This window comes from Populus alba, chromosome 8 (assembly GCF_005239225.2).
Source record: "Populus alba chromosome 8, ASM523922v2, whole genome shotgun sequence".
Classification (NCBI taxonomy): Eukaryota; Viridiplantae; Streptophyta; class Magnoliopsida; order Malpighiales; family Salicaceae; genus Populus; species Populus alba.
This window is the reverse complement of record NC_133291.1, coordinates 17931496-17956512: the sequence shown is the minus strand read 5'-3', so window position 1 is coordinate 17956512 and position 25017 is coordinate 17931496. Positions and strand designations below refer to the sequence as shown.

General features: G+C 30.6%; 2 protein-coding genes across 3 annotated transcripts; both read right to left on the bottom strand.

The window, feature by feature from the left end:
- Positions 1-5303: 5303 nt before the first annotated feature.
- On the bottom strand, positions 5304-10161 carry LOC118032866 (condensin-2 complex subunit H2). Of its 2 annotated transcripts, none has more exons than XM_035037649.2 (11): positions 9729-10159; positions 9466-9565; positions 8525-8631; positions 8308-8450; positions 7788-8220; positions 7520-7695; positions 7267-7434; positions 7083-7181; positions 6467-6568; positions 6161-6319; positions 5304-5867 (listed from the first exon to the last, which is right to left on the bottom strand). In XM_035037649.2, exons 1-11 carry the CDS (start codon positions 9901-9903, stop codon positions 5592-5594), a joined length of 1938 nt encoding a protein of 645 aa, XP_034893540.1. In that variant the 5' UTR covers positions 9904-10159; the 3' UTR covers positions 5304-5591. The 2 variants fall into 2 exon arrangements, 1 of the variants encoding a protein (XP_034893540.1); XR_004684733.2 differs by having other exon boundaries at positions 5727-5867; positions 6161-6339; positions 9729-10161.
- Positions 10162-15897: 5736 nt separating this feature from the next.
- LOC118032868 (probable acyl-CoA dehydrogenase IBR3) lies at positions 15898-24397 on the bottom strand. The gene is made up of 17 exons (XM_035037651.2): positions 24140-24397; positions 23932-24066; positions 23666-23806; positions 23430-23561; positions 23052-23237; positions 22738-22815; positions 22427-22546; positions 21472-21570; positions 21202-21319; positions 20710-20954; positions 20406-20600; positions 17776-17918; positions 17534-17618; positions 17245-17454; positions 16751-16903; positions 16364-16468; positions 15898-16260 (listed from the first exon to the last, which is right to left on the bottom strand). Exons 1-17 carry the CDS (start codon positions 24275-24277, stop codon positions 16069-16071), a joined length of 2475 nt encoding a protein of 824 aa, XP_034893542.1. The 5' UTR covers positions 24278-24397; the 3' UTR covers positions 15898-16068.
- Positions 24398-25017: the final 620 nt, after the last annotated feature.

Below are 25017 nucleotides of genomic sequence, written 5' to 3'. Positions count from 1 at the left end.
CATTAAACAAAAAATTTCAAAAATATTATTCATCAAAAGTTTTTTGAAATTTAGGTTTTATATATGTGCTTGAATAGTTATGAGAAATCAATCTTAATAGATCAATCATTGTGGGCTAAATTGATCCACTTATAAAAAATGACCCACAACATTTACTAGTAAACCCAGACCCTTGATCTTAGCTAAAAACAAAAGTATTAATTAAGCTCAAACATGAAAATAATAGTGAAAACAACAAATTTAAACAATAGCTTATTAATGCCGCATATAATAGAAAAAAAAAAACAAGATAAAATATCTTAATTCTCATAGCTTGAATAACTCTTGGTTGAGATCCACTTTCCTAGAATCTCTAGGATTGATTAGCTAACTTTTAAAGTTCTTTAGACACTACAAAAATTGATCTAAATATGAATTTAATTGTTAAAGTCTTCTTTTTTTGTAGGATTAGAATTTTCTTTTAGAACATGAAAACACATTATTAGAAATTAATTTCTCCAATAGCCAAACACTTTCCTTCCTAAACTAAGAGAATTAAATCTTAGCATTAATTAATCATTCGAAGTATAGAATTCAAATCCAACAGCCCTTTTAGTTTCCTTGCATTATTATGAAACTTTCTTCTTTTTTTTTGCTAAATATTCTCCTAAATAATCATGACAGTAATTAATGAATTTTCCTTTCAATTTTAGAAGAATATTTTGTTGATCCTTATAAGAAAAAGATCTCACATCTTAATTAACATAAGTCAATTTCGGACCCCATGTGGTCCAAACTCATACTCATTAATATAACTCAAACTAGACTTGATACAAGCTCTCAACAAGTCTATCTTGCTGCCTAAATCAGACTCATGCATGGGCTAACCTGATTTGGCCAGATGAATCATCAAAGAGATTGGACTGAACCTATCACCATACGCAAACCAAGACTTGCTAAAACTATCCTATGTTAAAAACTCATCATGGCCAAATGTAAAAACAAGCTAAATTCTAGGAAAAACACAATCTTAGCTAAATAGCCTTTCTATCAAACCCAAGCACAAAATTAAAGGTTCTTAACGAGAAATCAATGGCTAAATCGTATCAAATATGATGTTGCAAGTGTTTTCATTTGTGAGAAAGTGGTTTTTTTTTAGTATGGTTTAGTTAATGTTTGGAGACAAAGAGATTTTATCTATACTTTTATTTTAAGATTGTTTTAGGATAAATATTGTTCATGTCTTTTTATTTTTTAAAAAAATTTTGAATGCTAATAAATATAATATTTACTTCTCGAAGAAAACAAAGAAAAAATTGTCATGTACTCAATTTCAATAAAAACTAGTTAAAGAATATTGTTGATGATAAAGTTAGTAGGTGTTTGGAACTGAGGTTGCAATTGTTTTTTAAAGTGTTTTTTACTCGAAAATGCATTAAAATAATAATATTATTATTTAAAATTATTCTTAAAATAAGTACATTAAAATAATTTGATAATACAAAAATATATTTATTTAAAGCAAAAAAGAAATATTTTTTTTTAAAAAAAAACACTTTTTAAACGCAAAAAAATAAACAAACCTTTAATATATAACATAAAATAAAAATTATATTAATGTTTTTTAAAAGTACTAGAACTTGAAGTTCAGAGTGCATATATAAATGGGGACGAAATAGAATAAAGGTTAGGAGTAGTTGTCAATTGGCCCATAGGAAAAGTAGGGGGAAGCATCGTTCTAGGGCAAGATGCGATTTATTTTACAGAAATATTCCTCCTACAATGTTGTTTTCACGATTAAAAAACTTCCATATATATATATATATATATATATATATATATATATATATATATATATATATATATATTTCTCGCCCAATTTGAGCATATTATGTAGGATAATGCTTATATGACATGAACAGAAGTTAATAAATCTTACACAAATAGGACACGATGGGCTATACAACTTAATTTTATATTATTTAATTCATATATTATTTATAAAATTGTTTGTTGCATTATTTTATTTTTTTTAATAATTTAATTTTAAAAAAGAAAAAATCATCCTGATACCATTCTAGTCTTAGTACTTTTTTATTCTATTTTTTAATATTATGACACACTATCTATATATATTTTTTAATTTTAATTTCACTTAGTATCCTTTAGTTTATAACTATTAATCATAGCATATTTTTATTAGACTTTGTAAAAAAAGAAAGAAAAAACGTTAGGTTTATCACAAAATTCAACTCTTTTTTAATTTTTAAAATAAGGTGAGAAAGTGTTAAAAAAACGTTAGCTTTTGTTGTCAATTAGTCAATGTCCAGAATCCTGGATTTGCCCTTAGCTAATAAGAAAGCTCGAACGCGGGCATAACACTTTACCCAAATATAATATGAATGGATTAGGACATCACTATATTTTACACGAGGCAATATTATAAAAAATAAAAATAAATAAATAAAATTTTGGAGTTTCACTATCCACGCGGTGAAGCTACTCTTTTCTCAGTAAAGCTTCTTTCTTTCTTTCTTTTTTCAATTCAGCCCCTTTTATTTTTTTATTTTTTCTATTTCTCTCTCTCTTTTCTTGATATATTTGAAAATTAATTAAAAAAAAATAATTTGAAAACCAGAAAAAAATTTAAAAATAATAATAATCAAGCATCTAGAGAATTAATTAAAGTTATGCTTCCTTAATGTTTCATGATAGAAATGATAGATATAAATGTGTTTAATTATAAATAAGATAATAAATTAAACTTGTTTTTTTATATTTTTTTTGTGTGTTTTAAAAAAAAATTATTTATCTTTTTAAACTTTAAATTATTATTTTTTATGTTTTAAGATAATTTTGAATTTTTTATATTAAAAATAAATTTTTTAATATATTTTTAAAATAATGAGTGCGCAGCTGACGGAGCCGGAGAGAGGTCCACACGCTTTCGAAACTGTTTGTTTGAGGCTTTTTAGGTACAGACACGGCGGATAAGTCAAAATCGTGTTTTGTTCTACTGAATGGCGTACGATGTCATTGACACGTCTTCTTAGAGACCCGCCAACATATTCCAAAATACTCTTCCTGCATGTCTTGCAGACTAGGAGGCCAAATCCTCACCGTTCAACGTCCAGCTAGTTTGATTGATTTTCAGAATTTGCTAATTTTTTAAATTAATTGTTTATTTAAAAATATATTAAAGTACTATTTTAAAAAAAATAATTTTAATACCACCATAATAATCTAATAATACAAAAAAATTAATTAAAATGCAAAGATAAACAAGCTTCAAGCTGAGATAATTAATAATTATGAAAAAATTATGGCCATTGCATGTCATAAAATATATTATTATTGATTGCTTAGCAAAGAATTACACAGTTACTTTGGCTAAACAAGAGTTAATTATAATTAGTTGTTGAGGTTTCATAAAATAAATTACTTTTTTCTCTATAGTTTCAAAAATTATATATGTGACCACTATGTAGTTAGTGATAGTATAATGAGAATTATGATGTTATAACGAGAATTATTATTATAATTTGTGGATTAGGTTTTGTTTATGTGTGTTAAGTAGTGTGTGGAGATGAGAGGTTGTTTTGTGGTTTTATTGTGTTTTTTACAAAGAATTGAATTTTTTTATAAAATTAATTTTATTTCTTTTTATATGTTATATTAAAAATAAATTTTAAAAAATAAAAAAATATATTTTTAATAAAATAAAATAAAAACACTTAAAAACAACGCTACAGCCAAAAATAAAAAGTAACGCTGCCAAAAATCATGAACAGTAGTGAATTCAGGCGTCCACGCCAGAAGACGGAGAATCTACTGTCCAATCAGGGCATTTTAGTTGGAGTGTCATTTCAAAATGAAGAGGATAACTTTATAGGCATAATAGGAGCAGTTGATCACACAATCATAGGCAACAATAATGCTGAAATCATTCATTGATATAACACAATCGACAACGTAGATGTCCTGCAAATAAAACGGTGGATTCTCTCTCTTTTTTTCTTTTTCTTTTTTTTGCATTTCATAAATATTTTTTAAAAATGGTGGATCACACAATTTTTTATTTTAAATTAATTATTTTTTAATATTTTTAAATTATTTTGATGTGCTGGAGTCAAAACTAATTTTTTAAAAATAAAAAACTATATTATTTTAATATATTTTCAAGAAAAAAATATTTTTAAAAATAACCATTATCACACTCTCCAATACCCTTTTAAGTTCATGAAGAAACTAGTAAAAAAAAACCAACAACCTCAAAATAAATAAATAGAAAAAAAAAAACAAAAAACAAAGGAAACAAGAAGCATCTAAGAGATGTGATTGCATCACAAGCAATTTCCCACCATCTCTGTGTGGGTATATTGTGTCATTCAAATGGAGGAAATGATTAGGCGTCGACACATGCTGCAACCACTCCAAACCCTTTTTGTGAAAAGTAAATAAAATACCTCAATTTTAGGGAGGCTAATTTTAGATCAAGACAAAGATTAGAAGATCTAAATATGCATATGAAGGCTAGTTGATAGATGGTTTGATCTATCTAACTATATGTCTCAACCTAATCATGCTTTTGTCATTCAAGTTAATAGGAGAAGAAGAAGAAAAACAAAATGGAAGTAGTTTGAAGAATTTTTAGGCTTGTGAAGATGTATATGAAGAATACATTGTTATATGGTGTTAATTAAAAACTTGTTTGTTTTTGTGTTTTAAAAGAACTTTTTTAAATAAAAAATATTTTAAAAAATAATTATTATTATATATATTTTTTTTTATATAAGCGACCATGACGCTTGACCCTCCCGAAGACGTTTGGTGTTCAACCTTGGTTCAAGAGCAGTAGTTTCTTGATGGAGCAAGAGAGTCGTTAGTCTTCTTACTAACAATCGAAATGGAGTTTAGAGGAGCAATTTCATCTGATTAATGATCATGCAGCCCTCAACCAATCAACATCTTGTATAATGCAAGAACTATATAATAGACACGTGGAAGTGAGGATAAAAAAAAGAGAGTAGTGGTGGCAAATATATTTATCAAAATCAGATGGTGGAACCAAGTTCAGAGTCGTTGTCCTCTACGGCCGGCCATTCTTCTATTCATTTCATTACTAATACTGTTATTTGACCTAACTTCAAACTATAATTTTTATATTTAAGAAAATCCAAGCAGAGAATAACACTGCTAACATCTTGAAAACATTACCGGAAGCAGATTGGTATTGTTTGATGGTACAGGAAGATGAATATTCTATCAAAAATATATACAATAAGCTATTTGTATGCGACTCAACAGTAAAAGATTAGGCCGAGTTTAATTTAATTGCAATTTAATTATGAAAATGAACAATAATTAGTGGATTACAACTTATCCACTGCTACACTTGACAATTAGTATTTAGTAGTGTTATTACAAGGCCCTTCACCTACAAATCCGTGATGTATTAAAAATAGATTACACATGCTAGCTAGCTGGCCATTGTCTCTAGTACTACTGAGTCAGAAATAATGCAATCAAATTGTAAATGCACCAAGCCATGCATTCAGCACTAGGATTGAATAACTCGAGCAATAAAATACAGCTTGCTTATCATGATTTTGTCACCTGGGCGAATGTAAGTCAGCTGGTTCAACAAGTCGAGATCTTCGCCTCTTCTTACCTTCCGGCGTGCACCTACTAGCGCCACCATTCTTCCCAGGCCTCGGACCTCTCTTTCTTATCGGTGATTTAACTCTCTTTTTGAACATTTGAAATTGTCTTCCTTCCTGATCTTTTTTATGACCGAGGAGCCGAACATTGAAAGGATTGACAGCCGAGTAACAGAATGACTCCCCATTAGCTTGGCTCCTTTCCAAATCAACTTCTCCATTGTTCACCTGAAATCGGAGAGTTCATGGTAAAATTCTTTCAGCTTTTGAAAGCAATGATTGTATTTCACTCCAAATCACTTTCCTATAGAATTGATTTTGTCCAGCGCAACTTCATATATAATAACAGAAATTTAAGGTGTCTTTTAAGAAAATATCCTAGAGGTTGTAGCCTGCATATCGCAAGTTTGAGGCCTGAGAGCAATTGCATTGCATACAATAGGGTACCAGCCTTTTATTTTAGAAGCTATTCTACTTTAATCTACTAAGATTGGTAGATTGAAATAGTGAAAGAGAACAACCAGCTGAAGAAGCGCGGAGAAGGTTCGAGCCACATCATGCTTTTCCTGGCCCTTTACAACGTCAGTAAAGGCCATGACATTTTTGCTATCCACTTCAAGAGAGAGTTTGTCAACAATCCTTTCACCGTAGGCATAAATGTCGAATGGAGGATGTGAGTCCTATAAGAAACAAAATTCACCTTCAATTCAAAACCAATAAAAAAATTGAGAACAAATAAAGAACAGCAACAACATACACAAATAGTGGCTGTAGTTGCCAAAAGTGAAATTCAGATAATATGAAGAGAGCAGAGAGATAGAAGTTACTTGTTCTTCCAAGTTTTGCTCAATTTTCTGTTTCCATGATGAAACCCGAGTAGCCAATTCAGTTTGCTTCTCAGTTTCAGCTATATTGGCAAGGAGAGCATCCTACGTATATAAAAAAAAAAGGGGGGGTGGGTGGGTAAGCTACAACTGCTCTGGCTCACAGTCAATTCCAAAATTTTAGGTCCAGGTTGATCACTGTAATTCAACTTTCTACGATTTCTACAATCATTGATTTCAAAAACCATGCTTGCATGTCCTGCGAAATTCAAATGAAAAGAAAAACCAGCAAAGCGTGCAAATGAACAATGATGAAAGCAAGGTTTCAGAAATGGCCAGAAAGTAAATGCAGAGGACTAAGCATATGTTAAAAAACTGCAAAGAGAGCACAACTTATTCAGCTTGCTCCTCAGGAAAAAATCAGGAAGAAAAGAGTACATGTCCCAAAATATTAGGCAAGTTACCGAAAAAGTTTTGGACAGGTAGAAAAGTCAAACACTTGAGCCTGCAAAGAAATTTCACCCAAACCCTTAAAATAAATATGTGAGAATAAGAGTGCATGTACTATTTCCATGGACCGGGTAAATTTAGTCAAAAAGCAATTGAAATATAAGCTTACAAGATGAGAGCGACATAGATCTTCTAGGCTTGCTTGAGAACTTTGATCTCCGTGTCCAAAATCTTTATAGGTGTCAAAGCAAGTAGCGCCATCATCATGCTGTGTAAATCAGTCAGTAAGCAACTGGATTGTTCCTTCTATACTACAGCAGATACGAATTAGAATAAAACACAAGCCTGCCAACCTTATCACGTGGAGGGGGGAAATCTTCATCCTTGTATTCCGGAATCTCATCATCATGCTGCCCGAAATCAGGGAAACCAGTGTCATATGCATTGTCTTCATTGTCATTCCCAGAGGTACCAAAAGTATCAGGAATATTATGTCCTTCATTAGTAAGGGATTTCCTCAGCTGCAATTGGAACATCGGGTATGGTATAACAATCACCAGAAATTAAGGTAAAGACAATATCAGAAAGAAAAAAAAAAAACAATACCTTTTCATATAATGGAGTAGGTTGTGTGTTCCTATGTTTTCCAAGTTCGTATTGCCGTGCTTCCCACATTTCTGTGAGATCCAGACTAACAGGACCATGCATCCTTGCAGGTGGAAACAGAGTAGTTATAGATGCCTGCTTAGCAGATTTTTTCCCATTCCTTCTGAAAGCTTTTACTGCTTGTTAAGAGAAATATATTATGAGTGCAAAGTAAACATACTACATGGAAAACAGGGGGGAAAAAAACAGAAAAAAATTCTCTAGTAACCTTTCTCAAAAGGTTTCACTTTTAAGTTCCCGGGTTCATGAGGATTCAATGGCTTCCAGGGATCATCATCATCATCCAAATCTTCTTCATTATCAGGTTCTGAATGTGTGTCTTCCATATCAAATCCATGATTGCTGTCAAAATTATCATGGACAGTAGGATCAGGCCCCATCTTATAATCATTAACTTGAAAACCACAACCAGCAACTGGTGGTTGCATGGGATTGGCAGCCCGATTCTTTCCAAGAGAAGGCTTATGAGCAGTCCCCCCAGAACATCTTGTCGGGGATTGAAAGGTCTTGCGTGTTGAGCTGCCCCTATAAGAACCATATTGTGCCTTTCTAGTATCATCTGCTTTCAAAAAATCATTTACGGCTATGGCATCACATGGGTTTAAGAGAATAAAGTCTTGGTAAAGATCATTGGTGGCTAACTGCAACCATGTAGAAAAAATAAGTAATTTAGATTGGGTCAGTAACAGAAAGATCAATATATTAAAATGTGGAAGTACATGTAATACCAGATATGACTCTAATTCCCCGCCATCACCACTGGTGTCTAAGCAATCGCCTTCAAGAACAATAAGGTTTGCTGGTGGTTTCACAAAGTGATAGAAAGAAGCATCTTTGCTGGTTGAAGCATCTAAGTAATTCCTTGGTTCAACTGCAGTAAATGGATCTCTTTCAGCCAAGAGTTCCATCATAACTTCATCAAATAGAAGGCAGAGTTAGGCCTACCTGGGACATCATCTGAGACCCAAAATTGATCATTATCTTCATCAGAAACTGCTTGGGAACCACTTTGTTCAGGCTGGACTGACGCACCCTCTGATTGCTCCTGCTGCCTGTTTCAAAAATTTATAAAACCAATCTGAACACCATTTCATTTGGGCTTCAAGGCTACTCATTATATAGCGTTCAATGGCTTTCTTGTGAGAATATAAGTTTTTATTTGGGTATAGATGATGTCTCTTTTTTCTTCATGATATTGACCTTGTTTATAATCCATAGTTGAGCTTTCATGGGTTGGTTTGGTTTGAGAATTTATTGGGAAGAGTATATCAAATCACCTCTAATTTGTGAATTTCTAATGATCATTGTGTTCCACAACAATTGATATTTCCCTGACAAAATGATCAGTGTTCTGTAATTGACTGTTCCAAATCTATTTATAAAATTCATGGAAATTAACTGAATACACAGTACATCCTAGCAATTCTTTATTAAAAGCTAGCAACATATAGTTACACAAACTGAACTTGAATATCCCAGCTCGATCAAGAAGATGACAGTTGAATACATCACCTGTCATGTCTTAACCAGTAGCCCCATTATCTATCTCCATTTCAAGCAGTGGAAAATCACTCAAAAAAGAAAATTGAATTTGGCAACTATACATATCATACACAAACTCTCCTTGAACTTGAAACAGCTATAAATCACAGCAACAAAATTATGAAATACTTATCCTGAAAAATGTAGGTTTCAAGGCAACAAAACCACCAAATTTTTTATTTAAACTGTATTACAATTTAAAAACCAAATGACAATCACCTGTGGCTATCAAATAAACTAAAAAAAAATGTAATTTACACACAAATTGTTAAAAGAAATCAATTTTGCATCGAAAAGGAACTTGACAAACAATCGAAACCCAACAAAATAGGCATAAAAGGTACCTTTTTTGAGAAAGGAAATCCAAAGCATGCAAAACCAAGTTGTATAGATACTCAACCTTCCTGCTATAAACTTGAACTGAACCTTGAAGCAATAAAGCAGCTACATTTGCCACAAAAAGAAAAGCCCATTAAAATCCCTCAACAACAGAATCCTAGAAACACAAATAATCTTAAAAAAAATCCCAAACCTTTGAGCAATAAAGCAACTGCACTGTTCAAGAACATTCAAAATAAAACACAATTAATTTCTATAAAACCCTAACCTTCAGCGAAATTGACGTTACTATCCTCTTCGTTTCCAGCAATTTCACCAGAACAAATCTTTAACAAGTAATCTTCGAGCTTTTTTGAAAGGTCGACTTCCCAATTGGCTTCTAAATCACGCTCTGCTTGTACAGTGTGGTACTTACTTGGTTCTTCTTTGTTGTTGCTAATCATTGTTTTAGAATAATTATATAAGAGTTCATTTGGGGAGCTTTTTGGAGCACTAGGGTTTTGGGAATTTGAAGAAAGGCACAACTGGGGGAGGTTGGGAAACTCAAGGGTGTTTGGCTGCCTGGAAAATTAGAGAGAAAGTGTGAGAAAATCAAAAGCGGTTTTGTGAGTTCAAAATTTTCGGTGCCTTTTTTTCCCGCTTGTCTTCGTTTCCGATTTTTTTTTTATTTTTCGGCTATTCTGTTGTATTTATTGGGTAACATTTGGTTACAAGAAAATAGTGAAGAACATTTATTGATAAAAGAATCTAAGACATAATAAAATATTTGTTTTTGTGATAATTTTAGAGTAAATTTGATTATTTTTAATATAAAAAGATATTTTGGTATTGTTAATTTTTTTTAGTAAAAAAAAAAAAAACTGTATGAGAATTAATTCAATGTGACTTAGCTATTTTGACGAGTTCAAAAATAATTTAAATGAAATATAAAAATATATTTTGATTTAAAATAAATATTTATGATGAAATTTTTTTAATAAACATTAAGAAGATAATATATTTGATCAATTCAATAGCTTTGAGCAACCTTGTCAATTTGTTTACTAAGTTATGAGATTATGATAATTATATAGAAAACAAATTCAAATAAATTACAAAAATTCAATTTCTAATAAACTCAATGTTATAGGATAATATTAAAAAAAAATTAAAAATAGGATCCAAAAAATTAACCTGAATAAGTCAGAGTTAATCTAACAAACACTTGATTTAGATAATGAGACTAGAATAACCTAAAAAAAATAAAATAAATTATAAAGTTTATTTCTCGATTAATCTAACATTAAAATATGAAATTAAAAAAAAAATTAATTAGAAAAAAAATGCAAGTCAATCCATCAAAACCGCGGTACATGTCATAAGTCTAAGATAACCTTATAAAAATTAAATTATAAAAAAAATATAAAATTCAATCCCTAATAAATTTAATATTGAAAAATAAAATTGAAATATATATATATATATATATATATATATATATATAAAGGAAAAAATGTAAGAAGAAGAATAGCATTATTCTAATGAATAATGTAATGTGATGAGGGAATACATTAAAACCCTCCTTTTTTCTAGTTTTTTATTTTTAAAATTTGCACTTTTAAAATAGAATGAACAACGTATCACAATATTTTTTTATCATTAAAATATCTCTTAGAAATATTTATATTTCAAGATTTTTCAGCTATAAAATATAAAGATAAAAATAGTTATTGTCATAGTTTTAAAATCTAATTTAAATGTCATTATGGGATAAGGTTTAAGTCACATGTATCTATATAAAAAAATTAAAATGATGTCTATTTCACCAAAAACATTTAAAAAAAAAAGAAGTAAGTGGAGTTTAATTGGTTTATGGATCAACCTAAGTTTTTGATCAATTATAGTCGAATCAATTTTTTTCTCTTTTTTTTTTTTTTAACTTAAATTGATTTAGGCCTCAGATTGACCAGGTTTAATGTGTTTGTTCAAAATTCTTTTTTCACTTGTGAATTTTAATAATAACAATAATTTAGTGATTTTGATATAAATATAGGATATGATGTTGTAAGGATTTTTTTACTATGTTAAGGTGAAGCAAAATGGATTCAATAGAATGCAAATTGGAATATACATAAGCTTAAATTCATGTATTCGAGTTTTTATAGGATTTAATTTTGCATCACGAAAATAATTTTTATTTAAAAGTTTTTTTTTCATTATTGAATCATACATTTTGAAAAGTATCTCATGAAAAAATTTTCACCATAAATTTCAATTAGGTCATGGGTTGACCCACTAAATTAGTTTGAGTTTTATAACTAGAATTATTATGTTATTATTAATTTCAACACTTAATATAAACTATTTTAAAAAATATATAAGCTTGACAATAATACTCATGTAAGTTCGATCTTGAAACTTTTTCATTGTTGAATCATACATATTGAAAAATATCTCATGAAATGTTTTTTACCATAAATTTCAATCAGGTTCTGGGTTGACCCACTAGATTAGTTTGAGTTTTATAATTAGAATTATTATGCTATTATTAATTTCAACACTTAATATAAGTTTGATCTTGAAACTTCATTTTCATCTTAGGCCATGAGCTTACGATTTGATTTTTGTATGTCTTAGGTTCTAAAGTGTTTAATACAATATTTGATTTTAAAACAATAACAAAAAAGTTTTAGTTAGTGTTTGATTACTGTCTCGAAATAAAAAAGATAGAAATGATAAAGACAAAGAAGATAACATAAAACAGAAAATAAAGATAAAATTAAATTTACCAATGATGTAAAGACCATATTGAATGTGTATTTTTTATTTGGATGAAGATTTGCATGATCAAGCAAGCTTCTTTTGCTAAAAAATTCGAACAGAAAATTGTATTGAACTAAAGTTTCCAAACTCTCATGGGATAGAGCAAAAACTAATTATTCCAAGAAGATTTGATGGCTCCCCTGTCTGGTCCAATAATTAACATTATATGACTTAATAACATTTGATAACTTCATTTGCATAGTATGAAAGAATATTTTTTTATAAAAAAAAATATAATTTAACTAGTCAGGTTCTAAATTTGTTTTTTAAAAATCATTAATTCAAGTCTCATAAATCTCAAAGCTGCTAAAGACTTATATGATCGTTAACTTCAGGGTCTGTGAAATTAGTCAAAATGCATATAAACTGGCTCAGATACTCACATTAATAAAATAATAATTAAAAATTGTGCACTGAAATAGAAAATTAGTAAAATAATAAACAATTTTCTCTATAATAAACACTTACAAACCAGTAAAACACCAGCACTAGAATAGCCTGAGCTGGTCTTGGTCTACGAGAACCTGCCCAATGGAAGCCTCCACAAGAATTCCAGATCTCCGAGTTATGATCAAACAATATGAACTACGTCTTATCTCTTAACGAGTCTTTACCCTAGATCAAAATGTTATGATTCACAATTAACTTGACAAATTTATGTGTTAATTAATATACATTGCAAACACAGAATGTTTTGGGATGATGATCAAAATCTACTTATAAAAATAAAAAAATAATCTTATTAATATTTTGTATATGTAAAACCTCAAGGCCAGATTTTCGTGTAAAAAAACCCTAGAATTTAATTTTTATTTATTTGAAAAAGAATCTAACTCTGAATTGATAGTTTAATCTATTTAAATTTTTTTTAGATAAGAAATTTTATTTTGAAGTTTTATAAATTACGAAAAATCATCAATTTGGATAAAAGTTAACTTACAAGGTTTATATTAAATTTTATTTTTAAGTCATATTTATCTTTATAATATTTATATTATATTACACATATATGATATAATTTTTCGCTCCAAATGGCATCTCATTGTTTTGACAGCTACTTTAATCAAGCACGCACTGAATATGTGGATTGCTTGTTTGGTGTGAAGATTTTGTTTCAGATAGATACAAAAATAATTTGATAGATTATTTGAATAAAAGATTTCTTTTTACAAAATCTTTAATTTTACCTTTCAATTTTACATGTTTTAATTATAAACGAAATAAATCAATCATTTCCTTGTTCGCCTCCCTGTCCTAAAACTTGGAGGTCCTTACAACTAAAGTATAAAAGACGTTATAGCTTCACGGAAACTCCAAGTGTTGCAGCCTGCAGATCAGTTGCAGTAATGAAAAACGAAAATCTTGAGTTAAAATTCTAATATTCTACAAAATATTTTTTGGGTAATTAACCATATAAATTCAATATATTATCCAATAAACTAAACACGACTCCTAAAATGCTTTTTGGAGTTCTTTTTTATTTTTGCAAATCTATTTTAGATATTCCACACTTTATAAATTGCTCTATTTTTTTTTTTAGTTTGGTGCCTATAGTTCATATGTTGTAATGTTTTAGTTATAGTATGGTTTTATGCTTGCTTGATGTCGTGACACCATTCTCATTCTCAAGCTAATTTTTATTTAATTTTACAATAATTAAAATAACTATTTATAAGATTTTGAAAGATTTCAATTATGTAGAAGAAAATATATATCTTAAATCGAAGTCTCCATTATTTATTTATTCATTTTTTATTTTAATGAAAATTAGCTTTCTTATTAACAACATTGTTATTTTAATAAAAACTCACGGTAATTAAAATAAATATTCATAGTAATTTTAATAATTTAAACTAAGAAGGGAGAAAAAAAATGTTGAGGCAAAACTCCCATTTCATTATTATTTTACAAGAAAAAAATTTATTAGTAGTATTTTTTTTTAAATAAAAATTTATCATAATCTAAAAAGTAAGTTTAAAACAAAAATAAAAACAAAATCATGTCTTCATAAATTTTAATGTGGTTGAATCAAACAAAATAAAAGAATAATTAATTCATGAAACTTATATAAAAAATAAAAAATATATTTTTTATTCTTATTGAATATTTATGTGCAATTTGTTACATATTACACTCATATATAATTATTAATAAATTTATTTTAAATACAATCATAAACTGTTCTCATTATATTTTAAAAGATGGTATAAATCGGATAATTTTTTAAATACATTGAGATTATTAATTTAAATACATTTTAAATTAAAAAAAAATATAGAGCTAGGAGGCCGGGCTGCACGCCTGACCTCTAAAAACAGAAAGCTTAGAAAGCTAGGATGACATGCCCAACATTTTTCTTTTCTTAAACGCATCCTTTGCTCAATTTATGCATATAAAAAATTGTATCACTAGACTCGTCATCTTCATCTCTTTTAACAATTTTTCAACCATTTTAGTGGCTAAAAAAATCAAGTTTTTAGATTTAAAAACCTAAATTTCAACTTGTTTTGAAAAAAACCACAAAAATATTATAAAAACCTCAATAATTTTATTTTCAATTCAAGAAAACCCTCTAATCACTCACTCTAAATATTTAAAATCAAACCAAATTCAAAAACTTTTATGTTCTAATATATTTTTTCTAACATAGTTAAAAGACAAAACAACCACCAATAAAAATTCTTTTTCAAGATGAACTTATTAACGGGTTTTTTTTGTTAGAATGTGACCAATAAAATTCTCGCTTCTTCTTCTTCTTCTTTTTTTTTCAATGACTTTCTTTTTTATCTTAAAAACTGAAATATAATAATAATAAAGTTTAAGGACTAAAACATAAAAAATATAGAACTATAAGGACCAAATAATGAAAAAATCAAAGAATTAAGGGATGAAAGTGTATTTTTCTGCAAAAAATAAAATAAAAATAGATGATGTTCTTAAGTGAAACTCATCCTATTCTATTATAAAGAAGTAATACTAATTCTAACCGTAATGGCAATAGGAATAGTAACAAAGAGAGGAGAAAATTAAGAAAAAATATTTTCTGAAAAATAGGTGGAAAACATTTTCTAAAAATTATTTTTCAAAAATAAATCTGAAAATATTTTTTTTATAAAATATGATAATAATAATAATAATAATGATGATGGAGGGATGAAGATGAAAGTGATAATAAAATAAAGATATTGGTTACAATATTTATATAATATTATAAATGAGTTACTTTTCATAAAAATTTAAAATATTTTTCAATAAATAATTTAATTTTAAAAATTAATTATAAAATACTTTTCAGTAACTAATTTTTTTTTAAAAAATATTTTACAGAAAAAAAAACATGAAAACATTTTTAAAAAAATATTTTTGAAAAATAAACACAACATATTTTTTATAAAATATTTTACATGAAACAAAAAAAAACTCTTGATATTATAAAAAACACATTTTCTTATAATTTGATCCACGCAACAACACAATATTCTAGTTCATCTCACACTTCCCATGTATTTTAGCAAGTACTTTTTTTATTATTTTTATTTGTTGCCTTAACAATTGGTGTACCTATCCAATTCCAAATCTATCTTCTCGGAGGTGTTCAGAATAATAATGAATTTTGTATTTTTTACTTAAAAATATATTAAAATAATATTTTTTATTTTTTAAAAAAATAATTTTAACATTAATATATCAAAACAATTCAAAAACATAAAAAAATGAATTTAAATAATTTTGACATTAGTGTTTGGGTCAGTTCCCTCCAACTCAAAAGATCAAATTCTGCTTTTCGGAATTTTACTCCAAGGCTTTTAAAGCTTAGCTCTCTGTAATTCCAACTTGGCAATAGTACCCAAGTGAACTTCATCAGGGCCATCTGCGATTCTCAGTGTTCTTGCAGTTGCCCAAAGATGGGCTAAAACGGTGTCAGATGATACGCCAGCAGCGCCATGCACTTGCATTGCCATGTCAAGAACCATGAGTGCCATGTTTGGAGCTGCTACCTGCTCCACGTTATAGCAAACCATTTCTCTTATTTATGTTTTGGATGTTTAATGTGAAGAGAACAATATTAAGCTGCCCTTCAAATTGAAAGGCAATAATTACCTTGGCCATTGCAATGGTACCACGGGCTTTTTTGTTTCCAAGCCGATCAAGCTGATCAGCTGCCTCAAGAACCAATAGTCTGGCCTTCTCAAGCTCTATTCGACACTGCATGAGACAGTAAATTACACATCTGAATTTAGACAGAACTGCAAGCCGACGGATAGTTTTCAATGAGAGGAGCTTAAAAGGCACGCAACATGTGCAGTAGACAAATTTCTAACACAATATCCCAGATCTATTTTTCAATTCAATACTGCAGGGGATGGATGGAGTTCCCTTTCTTTAGATTGAATGACCAGTTTCTCATTTTCTTCGAGTTACTAGGATCATTTTTGTTTTTTTTCTGGCAAAAAATGATATCGACAAAATAGCATATGAAAACATTACCTTGGCAACATCTGATCGAAATGCACCATGCTCTGCAATTAATTTTCCAAATGCTCTTCTGCTGAGAGCCCTTTGAACCATCATCTGCATGCCACGCTCTGCAGCACCTATCAATCTCATGCAGTGGTGCAATCTTCCAGGGCCCAGTCTCCCCTGCAAGAAATCAGGGATATACTGATACTGACACAGTAAAAGCCAGGGTGCTAGCAGTGTGAACACGCTGTTTTCTAAAAATAGATAGCACAGCTTTTAATCCTCACAGAGTTCTACACAAGCATCTCCTGGTTTGTGTCTATTATAGAACTGGTTGCAAAACTAGAAGTAGAAACTACTTTCAAATCCTGAGCATATGTCTTTGAAAGTTGACTATTAACAGTTTCAATCATAAGCACGAGATGCCTTGCAAATTGTTTGAACTTCTACAATTACACCAAATCTGAAAATCAATCAGTGTAAAATTCTTGCAATCCATCAAGTTAAGTGCACCAACTTACCTGCGCAATCTCAAATCCACGTCCTTCTCCCAGTAGAATGTTCTTTGCAGGAACACGTACGTTATCAAATACAACTTCAGCATGGCCATGAGGTGCATCATCGAAGCCAAAGACCATGAGCGGCCTTTTTATGTGTACACCAGGAGTATGAATGTCTACCAATATCATAGACTGTTGCTTGTGACTAGCAGCAGTGAAGTCTGTTTTTCCCTGCAGGTTATTCCAGTCCCATTATTAACAAAATGGACGAGTAATTGGACAATCCCTGACCAGAAATACCAGAACTAACCATGACTATAAGAACTTTACACCTTGGATCCATTGCTCCACTTGTCCACCACTTCCTACCATTAATGATGTAGGAATCCCCTTCTCTGTTCAATGACGGCATAGATAATTAGAGCTGAAGCTCAAAATCATTTGCATTCATCACATAAATATCACACATAATGATTAACCTTGCACGAGCTTTAAACTCTTGTGCCCATCTAATTCAATTTAAATGGGCATCACCTTTTCAATATACACTACCTTCTAATGGAACACTCAATATTTGTTGCATCCGATGATGCAACTTGTGGTTCTGTCATTGCAAATCCAGAGCGGATCTTTCCTTGAAGCAATGGAACTAGCCATTCAAGTAGATGTTCTTTATTCCCGTAGCGCAACAATACCTGAATAAAGAAGTATAATTGCTTAACGCAGGTAAGCATCCAGAATGACAGTAAGCATGTAATGCAACAAGCATACACCTTCTTATTAATAGTTTGAATAGAAGGAAAGCAACAGAAGCATGAAAAGGAAGTTTTCTTGACAGTTCTACCTGAATGCAAGTCCATAGTTTGGTTTGGTGCAGGTTTGAAAAGCTTTTCAGATGCACATTCTTTCACTTAATTACTAACTCTTAAGCCATTGAATCTATGCAATATACTGCTCTCTATGGGGGAGACCAAGCCAAGTTGGGGCCTGGCCTAAGGCAGGCCCGGTACATTTTTGTTATGCTTGAGCCCAAACCAATTATTTATGTCCAATTTCTAAGCCCAAGCATAGCCATGACAGGTCGGTTTAGGCTAACATGAAGCGTGTTACAACTATATTTATGAACCATATAGACAAGACCAAGCCTAAATAGAAGTTCATGAAAAAACCCAGAAACATCTTATATGAAATCTTAAGTTACTGTTTTAATTATTTTTCTAATTAATTTTGAATTTTAATTATTTGTTCTTTAATTAGTATTTTACTATTTAAAAATCCTAATGCTAAATGACTTCTATTAATTAGTAAAATTTTAATTAAAAATCATTTCCTATAAAGGATTTATAAATAGGAATGTCTAGTTTATTTTGAGAAAAACAATTATTCACACTTTTAATAAAACACTAGAGTGTTTTCTCTAAATTTCTCTACAACTTATGTCTGTAACCTAAAGGCTTGAAAACCCTAGCTTTTAATCATGCTATACACCACGTCAATAGGCATTGGAACAGGTTAGCCTCTTTAATGGATGGAGATGTTGGCAACCCACTCTACAATGCAAGAGTGGAGGCCCTCTAGGGTGTTGTGCGGGCTCAGAAGCAAAAACTAGATTATTTGGAACTAATGTTTGATCGTTTGGAATAAACCATAGCAGATCTAGTCGGCTAATGATTTGTGTATAATCTCAGATTAGTAAACTTGGCCAAACACGAACAAAATTCTCAACGCCATGAATATCACGCCACTTGCCCACACATATACCATCAAAACTTCAAACCTCTGTCCCCAAATCTATGGTGAGAGATTTCATATCACTGCAAGCATTATAGAACAACTTGAGAGAGAGAGAGATTACACGAGAGAGAAACGAAAGGTGATGGTTGTCAGTGGCTGCCTATTTGGAAAAATGTCAAGCCTTGGCCCAATCTGATTGTTAATCGGACCAACCCACCAAGTCAAATATTCATTTACGAATATGATTTTAAAAACCAATTATTAATTGATCATGCCATTAGGCTAAAACACATCAAATAACACATGGGCCTGAGATAGCCTATTGAGCTACCCAAACCATGAACAAGTCTAATATGTATATATGCATGTATGTTTTTTATTAACTCTAATTTAGAGATGGTAATTTCACTTCACCCATCACCTAACTCAATTGGATTGAGTTTATACCTAGTTAAACTGAGGCCAAGCAGGTCGGGTGAAAACCAAACCTAGTTTAACTTGGATCAGATGTCGAGTGAAGGTTCCATCTGCCCCATCACTTAACCTAATATATTTACTATTTAGTAATTTTTTTTGTCAATACATATATATTATCATTATAAACCCAATAAAGCAAATCTAATTATTCAATTTTTAATTTTTAACTAAATTTTACTTAATAAGTTCTTTAAGTATATATAATTATTATTACAATACCATATTTTTTATTTTCTTTTAAAGTTGAAGTTTAATTTATAATATAAATGTATGATAATTAATGAGTAATAATTATGAATATATTAGCATGTTAGTATCCCTTAGTATTATACAAAATATATTTCTATCAAATACTAAGTGATATTTGATATAAGTTATGTAGTTGATATACTCATTTTGAAATACATGATATAAATCAATTAAAAAATAATAATCACTTAATTCAATGTCATATATGTGATTTCCAAATATAAAAGAGGTCTTGAATGATTCATATACATAATATACAAGATACTAATCAGTACACATTACTAGTGATATTTAATGTCATACCTCTATATTTTAAATCATATCTAATATTAAAATTTTAAATGTGACATGAAGAAAAAAATCATTGGATACATGAGATTATTTATTAAGATGTGATATTGCAAAGTGCTATAAAAAATTCAAAGAGTTTTAATTTTTAAAGACAAAAAAGTTGAATTGACTACAACACCGAAGGTATTCAATGGGAGGAAAAGACCACACCTGATTCAACTTGATTGGGTACAGGTCGGATGTTGATGATGGTTATAGATGTACTTAGGATGCATAAAAAATTACGCATAAAAAACTCACCCCATCCCCACTCTAATTATATTTCCTAGTTTTTGAGTTTGAGACAATATTTCAGAATTAAACGTAGAAGATGAGCATGAATGCTAATAAAATTGTTCCCAGACCCTATAAAATCAGAAAACAAAATTTACCTCCATATTTCCTGTATCAGGTGCACCACAATTTAACACCTGTGGAGCCCAAATTGAACGCCCCATGATCTCACAGAGGTATCCATATTCAAGGTTTGAGAGACCCGCACCAAGGAACTGATCATGCTCACCATTAGAGATCATATGACCACTCCCATCAAATAGTAATTTTCTAGCTCTCTCAGCACTATCGAACTGCAAAAAAGTACATGTTTCTCATGATTCCAATCATTCTTTTGTAGAGTTAGAAAAGTAATAAGACTAAAAAGAAACATGGAGATCAAAAAGGCAGAAGTAGAAATACAGGTATCCATAAGTTCCACAATCCTTCTTTCTTTGCCAGCTCCTTTAACCTCTCTTCCTCTGGGTGCACTGTCCAACGTGAAGGAGACTGAGCAAGTTTATAGAACTCATTCTCCATGGGGTAAATATGATCTTCCACAAACTTGATTAACTTGTTCCTCAATGTTAGGACCCTTTTGCTAGGAACAAATCTCCCACTTGCATTGCCGTCACCAAATTGTTTCATGTAATCTCGTGCAATTAGATCTGTATAGTTAAGAGAATAGCATACTAAATAATAGATTAGGTAAAGATAATGATAATGTTGCAACTGAAAACCTACAATATCAGTAGAGATATCACTGGCATGCCCTCAATCTACCCAATGCTTAACCATGTAGCATGATGGATCAAAGTTGAATTATGCAACCCATAGAAGAATAATGTTCTTAAATATAACTTTTATAGGTAAAATAACAAAAGGCCAAGAAAGATAAAAATGAGAAGCATCTACCTGATGCAGGGTGATCAGGAAGAACAGATTTTTTTGCAATATAAGCCCATGCAAAGTCTACAAGATCATTAGCTTGCTTTCCCGAATTTCGAGCACGCTCACCTCCTGAGGCATTGCCCTGCAGTATCATGGGAACAAAATACAATGTTAATTTATTGAGCTACCACTGATAGAGATTTTACCACAATGTTAATTTATTGATCTTCCAATTATAGAGCTTTTACCACAAGCCGAACACGAAGAATATCAAGTTTTGCCTTTGAACATTACCATAAGCCATCGACTGTATATCCCTGCAAAGATTGCTGCCCCACGAAACATAGCAAAGGCAACATAGAACTTCCACACAGAAGCAGGCCATGGTTTTCCCTAAATTGCAACATTTCCAGTCCAAGTCATCAAATAAACATCTACCATGAGCATTGATAAAACAAGGCAAGAGCAAGTAGTGGGTAGCTTCATAGTAGCAGGAGGGTAAAACATGCAAGAATCAATAGTAACAAGCATTCATTGATACGGAACATTCAAAAATACCTGTCAATTTCTCCTACTTCTAAGTACTAAAATTGCATCAAGAAAGTCAAGAGGACTGAATTATAAAGTATGTAGCATTGAAAATATAATCTCAAACCCTACAGGTTAGCTGCATTATCAGCTTTTTCAACAAATCATTAGATCTGTTTCTTAAACACCTACTTCACACATCTTGTAGTTACCTTGATTTCTTCCCAAAAGAAATAAAAATCCACAGAATGTGTATATGGCGCTTTTAAAAGATAACTTCAAAAATAGGTTGAAGGTCAACAAATCTAGGAGAGTACAGACATGCGGGAAAGCCTGGAATCAATCCTGAACAGAATTCATGACCTAGATAGAAATAGAATTCATAGCTGTCTGTCAATCTCCTTCAGTATACAAATTGCAAGCAGTAAAAGTGCATTTGGAAAGTCATAAAAAGAAATCACATGCACAGATCTTGGCACAGAATGCATCATTTGTAAAATCTACTAAACAGACATGCTCAGTTTAGTTGCATTAACCACAAATTAATTCATATTTTCTTTCAATCAAATATACTCACATCTTTTTGAATCAACTACTAGATTCAATTTTCAAGACCCACATAGAAAACATGTCCATATAGTTTAATTTCCTCACAAAGAATCATATTTGAACAATGTGGAAGGAAAACATTATGAAATAAAAGTTTCACAATGGATCTTACTGATGCAGAGCAGTACTCTGCCAAAAATTCTGCCTGTGAAGGAATTCCTTCTGGAATTCCGGTAAGTTCAAAACCTTTACCCGCTTGTTGATTTTCAAGGTTAATATCAACATTGTAAGCCTGCCAAAAAAGATGCATACAGTCAACTTAAAATTGTTGCTTAAAAGCTAAAGAAAAAGTATTTATCCTCTATATTTTAGAGACCATATCCAGAAAGAAAAACTGCCATCTGCACCGTAAGGTTAAAAAAAAAAACATGGGAAAATACTCTTTCCATTAAAAAAAATGAAATTTGAAATTTGGGTCATTACCATACAGCTGTACGCAACATCAGTCATCTGGTTTCCCAGCGTGGATAATTCCCAGTCAAGAATGCCTATTACTCGATCCTGCACATTAAGAGTCTCATTAGATTCCTGATACTATTTACAACATTCAGATCTCACAATATGATCATCTAAAGCATTAATTTTGCTGCATTTTTTAATCTCAATACCATGTTATAGTCCAGTCAGATACTTTAATCAAATATTCAACTAACTCGCTGATATATATATATATATATATATATATATATATATATATATATATATATATATATATAAAGGCATTTGCAGCAACATGCCTCGTTGGGATGAAATACAATGTTATCTATGCGAAAGTCTCCATGAACAATTCCTCCCGATGCTCTTGAGGAATCTTCACTAGGAATATGTTGCAGCAACCATTGAGCCAGCTCCAACATCTTTGGATTACTCGGATACCTGCTATCACATGTTGATGCAATATATTGTTTGGTCCATCTCTCTACCTAAAGAGGCACCAAATTAAAAAAAAAAAATCATAAGCACCGTCATTGTGTGGAAAGGAAACAGTTAAACTGTCCTTCGAACACCCCATTCCCATTCAAAACACCACATTAACTCAATTCATGGTGCTGGGCACCAGTAGGTATATTAAGCAAAGGCAACAAGCTTGCAATCTTGACAGAAAAATTCACCACCTGTCTTTTACAATAGTTGTCTCGACGTCCATATATTCCTAAACCAATAGCATCCACATCAACAGAATGTAAAGCAGCCAATACTTTAGCAGTTTCTCTATAAATTGCCCCTCTCCTCTCTGGTGCCAAACCCTGAATCAAAACATGATGACCCGTGATCACAACTCTTAAGTCTTAACCCCTCAAGTTCATATTACAATTGCTCAACGAAATCGAAATTCAAAAAAAAAAGATACCGGAAGCTTAGGATCTATGAAAATGCGTCCTTCCAAATACTCCATTACATAAAAATCAGTTCCAATCACACTCGCATCCCTACACAAACAAAACACTTTGGGCACTGGAACTTTTGTACTTTCTCCCAGCGCCCGAAGAACCTGTCACACATAAAAAACAGAGCAAACAAAATTCACTTTCCCTTCAATTTTTTTCTCAGTAACCAAACAGAATCAAACTCATAAATTTCCATTCAATCAAAATCAACAGAATAGAAGTTAGTTACCTGATATTCTCTATCAACAGCATGAGCAGACTGAAGCAATTTACCAGGCGGTTTCTTCCTCACAACGTAGCGTTTCACGAAACCTCCATTTTCCACTTCCAATAAAAACGTAGGATTCGATTGTCCATGTCCAAACTAAAATATCACACACAAAATCATAAAAGAAAAAAAAAAACGATTGGTAAAAGTTGAATAGTAGTGTGCTAACCTGTTTGACAGTGAAAGATGAAGGTGCAGAGGAAGGGAAGCCAGGGACATGGACAGAGGCATAGCGGAGCAAGGAGTCGTAATCGAATTGGTGAGCTACTTGAACTTGTCTTAACAGAGCAGACGTATGACTCGCCATTTTTATGCAAGGTGTTGACTTTCTTCCGAAAAGGGAAGAAGAAGAGAACTGCTTGTAATTTATTTTGTTAGGCTGTTCGCGTCTTCGAGAATGACGTTATCATTTTCATAGTTACAGCTACCTATCCTTGTATGTCTACGTGTAATGTAATTACTTTAATAGCTACAAGACTGTGCTCCTTTGAGAGCACGATTAAAAAACAAAATTAAGAAGAAAAAAATGTTAAGTCGATTCAAGCATATTCAAATAACAAAAACATCATTTTTCAACGTAAAAACCAATGTTATGATAAAATAAAAATAAATAAATAAATAAAAAATAATATCATCATGTCCACACATACTTTAAATTTATGATTTGAGTCATTTAATTAGAAATAAAAAATTGAAGAAAATTCAAAATATAATTTTTAACTACTCGAAAAAATAAAATTAAAAAAAAATCAAACATCTAAAAGGATAAAAGAAATAGCAATTGTAAGCCAAATAAAGGCTTGATCTTGCCAGGGTTAATCCGTCATATTCATCGGTCAGGTTATTAGATCAGGAATGTAAACCCTAGAAAAAAAATTTGCTTAAATTACAAACTAATTACATGAGAAATAAAAGTGAAGAAATTCATGTATATGGTTAAATAAAAATAGGAATTCATGAATTTTTTAATATAAATTTTTAGGCGAAATAATTCGAGACATTATAAATAAACCGAGTAATGTCAAGGGTTGGATTTAATTAAAGAAA